This window comes from Chanodichthys erythropterus, chromosome 13 (assembly GCF_024489055.1).
Source record: "Chanodichthys erythropterus isolate Z2021 chromosome 13, ASM2448905v1, whole genome shotgun sequence".
Lineage (NCBI taxonomy): Eukaryota > Metazoa > Chordata > Actinopteri > Cypriniformes > Xenocyprididae > Chanodichthys > Chanodichthys erythropterus.
This window is the reverse complement of record NC_090233.1, coordinates 40817854-40823069: the sequence shown is the minus strand read 5'-3', so window position 1 is coordinate 40823069 and position 5216 is coordinate 40817854. Positions and strand designations below refer to the sequence as shown.

At 34.6% G+C, this 5216-nt stretch overlaps 1 protein-coding gene across 1 annotated transcript; it reads right to left on the bottom strand.

The window, feature by feature from the left end:
- On the bottom strand, positions 1 to 3801 carry si:dkey-3h3.3 (uncharacterized protein LOC100144568 homolog). Its single transcript, XM_067407240.1, has 4 exons — positions 3545 to 3801; positions 2048 to 3220; positions 1721 to 1938; positions 1 to 1638 (listed from the first exon to the last, which is right to left on the bottom strand). The coding sequence occupies exons 1-4, from the start codon at positions 3560 to 3562 to the stop codon at positions 1569 to 1571; spliced, it is 1479 nt and encodes a 492-aa protein (XP_067263341.1). The 5' UTR covers positions 3563 to 3801; the 3' UTR covers positions 1 to 1568.
- Positions 3802 to 5216: the final 1415 nt, after the last annotated feature.

Sequence of the window (5216 nt, the reverse complement as noted above, 5' to 3'; positions counted from 1 at the left end):
AGGGATTGTTCATGTTTCTCAGAATAGTTCATATAATTTTAACAGCAACAAAATGAAACAAAAATATGTTTCTATAATCAGTCTATTTTACATTGACACATGATTTAATTACTGCATCTTCATACAGTTATAGAAAATCTATAATAATATTAAAATACAGGAACGGTGATTACAGGCACAATCTTTAAGATTTTTGGATTGAAATATCCAAAAACTCTAAAAGAATTTTACATCTGTTGACGTGTGTACTTGCATTATCCCAAAGGTTTAAGCAATGTTTAAATCCAGAGAAATCCACAATTTTAGCCACTGTAATGGCCCATATCATTGTGTTGTCTGGCAAAAACATATCAGTGTTACCCTTGATTTTCTGGTTTTACTTCTGTAGAAAACATGGAAAGATGTTTAATATGTTTCATTAGACAGGTGAGCAACTGCTTAGATACCTTTATCGACAGAAAAGGAATCACTGTTATATAGATCAACACGGTTAGTCTTATTTGTTTGAATCTCGTTTTCTTGATTTGCCACGAGTAACAAGTTTGTACCTCAGAGACAATGCTATCATTGCTAACATAGCAAAATAAGAGCTTTATTTGTAATGCGGCATTTTCTCTACCATTCAATATATTTTAAAATTAATTGCATGCCTTTTAGCAACATAAGTCATCCAGCTTTTATTAATATGAAATTCTAATATCGATTTAGCTTACTGCAATGTGCAACAAGTAGAGTAATAACATAACTTTCAGCACACTCAAATGTATTTTTAGTATGATTGTTTTGACCAAGTCAAATAAAGTGACCTGTATGAGTAGTAATTCAGCACTTTCAGCTGTTTCATTAGAATGAAATAAAATAATGTGATTTTAAGTGATCAAACGTAACAGTAACAAAGTTCAATATCAGGGAGGAAAGAGGCGGGAACCAGTGAATGTTAAACAACTTTAATCGTAATATAAACATAAACAACAAAACAAAGGAGCGCATTTGTCTCATTAACATTTGATCGACTGGCCTTGTTCTGCTCCCACGTCTCTCGGCATTAATGTTAATGAACCTTTAATACATTTGCTCTTCCACAAACATGATTTCTGAGTCCCGTCGGATTGCTTTCCATCGGCTACGAAGGTGAAGACAACAACTCCCGTGATTCCACGCTCATTCACGGTGTCATCAAGCTACGTCTTTGTTATTGTTTTGAATAATCGACCTCTAGCAGTGAAACTTGCTTACTGTGCCTTTAAAATCTAATTCTGTAAATGTGATCCTTTATCATATTGACATGAAATTATAAGGTTTACAGTTAAAATCAGAATGTGATTACTGTGACTACTCCTACTTCTGTTTCTCTTATGCTGCTTTATGAGATTAAAATGTTACAAACTAAAACATGGCAACTCAAACAGTACATCCTAAACTGTGTTAAACATATATAGAGTGGCTGTAAAAATGTGTTGTAATTGGCTGGTCATTTTGAGATTGCAATATTACCTTACTTTTTGTATTATGACTTCTGGTTAATATTATATAGTGTTTGTACTGATTACAAAGTTAAGTCCATAAAGTCAGTGAATTCCTTTTGCTTTCAGTTCATCTTGTACTCGTTTCAGGTAGTCTGGATCTGGGTAACCATAACTACAAATGCAAAACAACAACACTACAATTTTAGATTTGACTTTGCTGAAAATAAAAGGGCTTATTGACAAAGTTTACTTACTGCGTTGGCCCTCCATCACGAGACGTCTTATGGTGAATGTCATTCCAGGTCACCACATTGTTCTTTCCAGTGGTAGATGAACATCCAATAGTGAAAGTGAGTCGCTGCTCAAACGCCCTCTGCAGAAGCTTTAGCACCTTGTTCCCCTCTGTTGAGTCAGGGAGGTAAGCTACGCGGGACGCACCATGGTACATCATGCCTGGATTTGGATGTTCATTCTGCAGAGTATGAGGTAATCAAAAGACTCAGAGGTGTAACTGATTGTTGTCATATCAAACAGCTCAAAGCAGAAGAATGTCTTACAATTCACTGCATTCATAAACTTACCCCCTGGTGTCCACTTGGTATGTAGTAGCTAATTACGATCGTACCATATTTTTCGTATCCAGGTAAAGAAGATTTGTCCCTTGAGACAGTCATGGTCCCTCCTTTTGGTTGCGTCCCTGTAAGATTGCCGTATATCTCTCCACATATCGGACAGGCTGGTTTCAACTTGAAAGCCATATCTAAACAGTCTTTACAAAATTTGTGTTTGCATTTACTCAAGACTTTGCAATCAGGTGTCTTGATTGTGTCCAAACAAATTGGACATGTCTCATCTTTGGCTTGGTCTATTGATTTCTCTTCTTTCACAGGTTGTTTGTAAGACATGTAATCATCTTTTGTTTTTCTTGGGATTTGGTGTGGTGAATACATTCCCATGTCTTCATCTTTTGTTTTTTTTGGGGTTTGGTGTGGTGAATACATTCCCATGTCTTCATCTTTTGTTTTTCTTGGGGTTTGGTGTGGTGAATACATTCCCATGTCTTCATCTTTTGTTTTTCTTGGGGTTTGGTGCTGTGAAGACCTTCCCATTCTGTGCTGAGCACTCCAATTCAAAACCGTCTCGAATCTTTCAAGGCTAATGAAGTTGCCAGTCAGTTCTATTTGCTTTCGATCTGTATTGATTAAGAGTTCTGGAAACTCTGCCAGGCAAAGTTCAGTCATTTTTGGTTTGTAAACGTATGTCCTAGTTTGCAGCCCCGTTGCAGTCTTTTGATATAATGTTATAAACTGTTCTCGTGCAAATTGAGCATGAATGTTCTTACCAGTATTAGACATAAAATTCACATGACTTTTGCACCAATTTATGGAAACTGCATTCTTATTTTCGATTGTGTGTAGTTCCTTAGATTTCTTTTCTTGGATGTAACGCATAACAATGTCATCAACCTTGACTGGTTGAACTACTAAAGAGTCACTTTGAGCTTGTCCCAGACCTGCTGCAGCATGGTCCTTTAGACTCATTTTCTCTTGTCTTAGATCACTACTTCCATCATATGTTGGTTGCATAATTATACACTTCTTATAAATATCTTCAATATCTTGGAAAGACCCGGTGGCAACTATATATTCACCATCACGTTTAAGTCTCACTGTCTTGCCGTGAAGTAAGCTTGAGACTGAATTTGGTGAAGTTGGTATGGTGGCTGGAATCTTAAGTCTGACTTCAGTAAATATCTGCAATGAATTAGAAAGAAACAATCATAGCTAATGTATTAACAGGGCATCTGCAGAGATTTTAAAATCAAATGTAAGACTTTTTAACACCCTAAATGTGACCAAACTGATGTCACTCTTATGTCTAAAGACTATTAAACAGGAAAAAAACAGGCTTTAAGCCACTCATAATAGCTATAGCTACACCTATATACGCAGTATAGTCAGATGTCAAAGTAATTGGAGTTTTTATTCTCTAAAACTTACTGCCCTGACATTAAGTCCATAAATGATAAAGACAAATACAGTTAAATGGGTTTTTAGTATGACTGTTAACAAACTTACGTTTGACGGGCTTGTCATCTCTTATCTCTGCCGATGGCGTCTTTCAGTTGTCAGGGAAATCAAAACAATGTCCAGTGTACACAAAACGAGCCAAGTAGCCTAGCCTACATATCGTAACAGGAAACAGTTTCAGGAAAAAGTGTTAATTCTTGTCAAAAGAAAAGCACAATATAAAGTGTTCTTTTGGTCCAATATCACAGTGCAATTCAGAACAATGTTATCACTTTTTGAACGTAAACACTGCGCTTTAGTTTCAGTTTTGAAGCAGGCACTCATGCGCAGTAAGATGTTCAGGGTTGCCAGATCCCAGAAAAAAAAATGTCCAGACTAAAGCCAACTCAAAACTATTGATCTATAATTACTAAATTAATTCTCTCTCCATTATAGATTAAAGGATCATGAAATAAACGTTTTGATTTTATTTATTCTGTTATTTTATTTATATGATTTTAGCTAGATTTGTGTAGTATGTGCATGATATTTCATCTGTATTTTATTCCTATTCATTTAGCCTACTTATTTTTTTTTGTTCTTTTTTATTTTAATTTTCAGCATTTTTGTATGAAATTGTTTAAAATGTGAATTTAAAAAAAGGTCAAAAAATGCCATAGTAAATACTATAGTGTTTTTGAACCATACTATAATAAATTGTAGTATACTGTATAAATGATAGTATTTACAACACTTTGGTAATTAATCCTTCAGCATACTGTAGTATTAACTACAGTGAACTGATAAACTGTAATAAATACTGTAGTATACTTAAGTTTTTACTACAGTAAACTGTAGTGTATATTGTAGTATAATATATCCTATAGTTGTAGAAAACTTAGTACAGTATTGGGTAAAGTAATTTGATTATATTACTATATTTGTTATATTACCACAGCAACTATAGAATTACCACAACAAATTAATTCAAGTACTTTACTATAGTATGGTTCAAAAACACTATAGTATTTACTATAAATTACTATAGTATTTTTTCACCTGGGAAGGAAGATGAAAACAAGGCTGTGAGGGATAGGCTTAGTCTGTAGAATGACACGCACTGTATATAGAGGTCCTAGATCATGTAATTTTCACAACTTACAACTTGTTTTATGGCGTTTTTGTCAACTGGAAGTTTTTTTCTTTCTTTTTTGCACAGGTGTTTTGTCAGACTGTAATTCTGTCCCTCACAACCTCATTTTCACTCCAGTCAGAAATGAAATATGGTGCTACACTGACTAAGGTCTGTAGGCCTAAACATGAATATGATATGCTGACATATAGTCATCAATACAACGCTAGCCTAGTCCTACATCTTAGGCTAGTTTTTGCATTAAAACAAGTATTGGCCTTTCACTTCCCCAATTCTTTGAACACAATGTAGTTTGTTTGTACACATCTCCATACCATAAATGAAAAACTGATCTCAACTAAGACCATTATTAGACTAATAGTCTGCATACTCTTTTCATTCACTAAGGTTACCAGGTATTAATTTCAAAGACTCATGCACATTAGTAAAAGGATTTATTTTCATTTTTATTTGTCTACAGAAGCTTTTTGGTGGCACAGTATATTATAAAAGTAGCCCAAAATCTGCAACCTGAGACTGCATTTTCAAAATAGCCCACTCTTGCAGGAAAAACACAACCCTGGCAACACCAAATGTGTTAAAAATGTA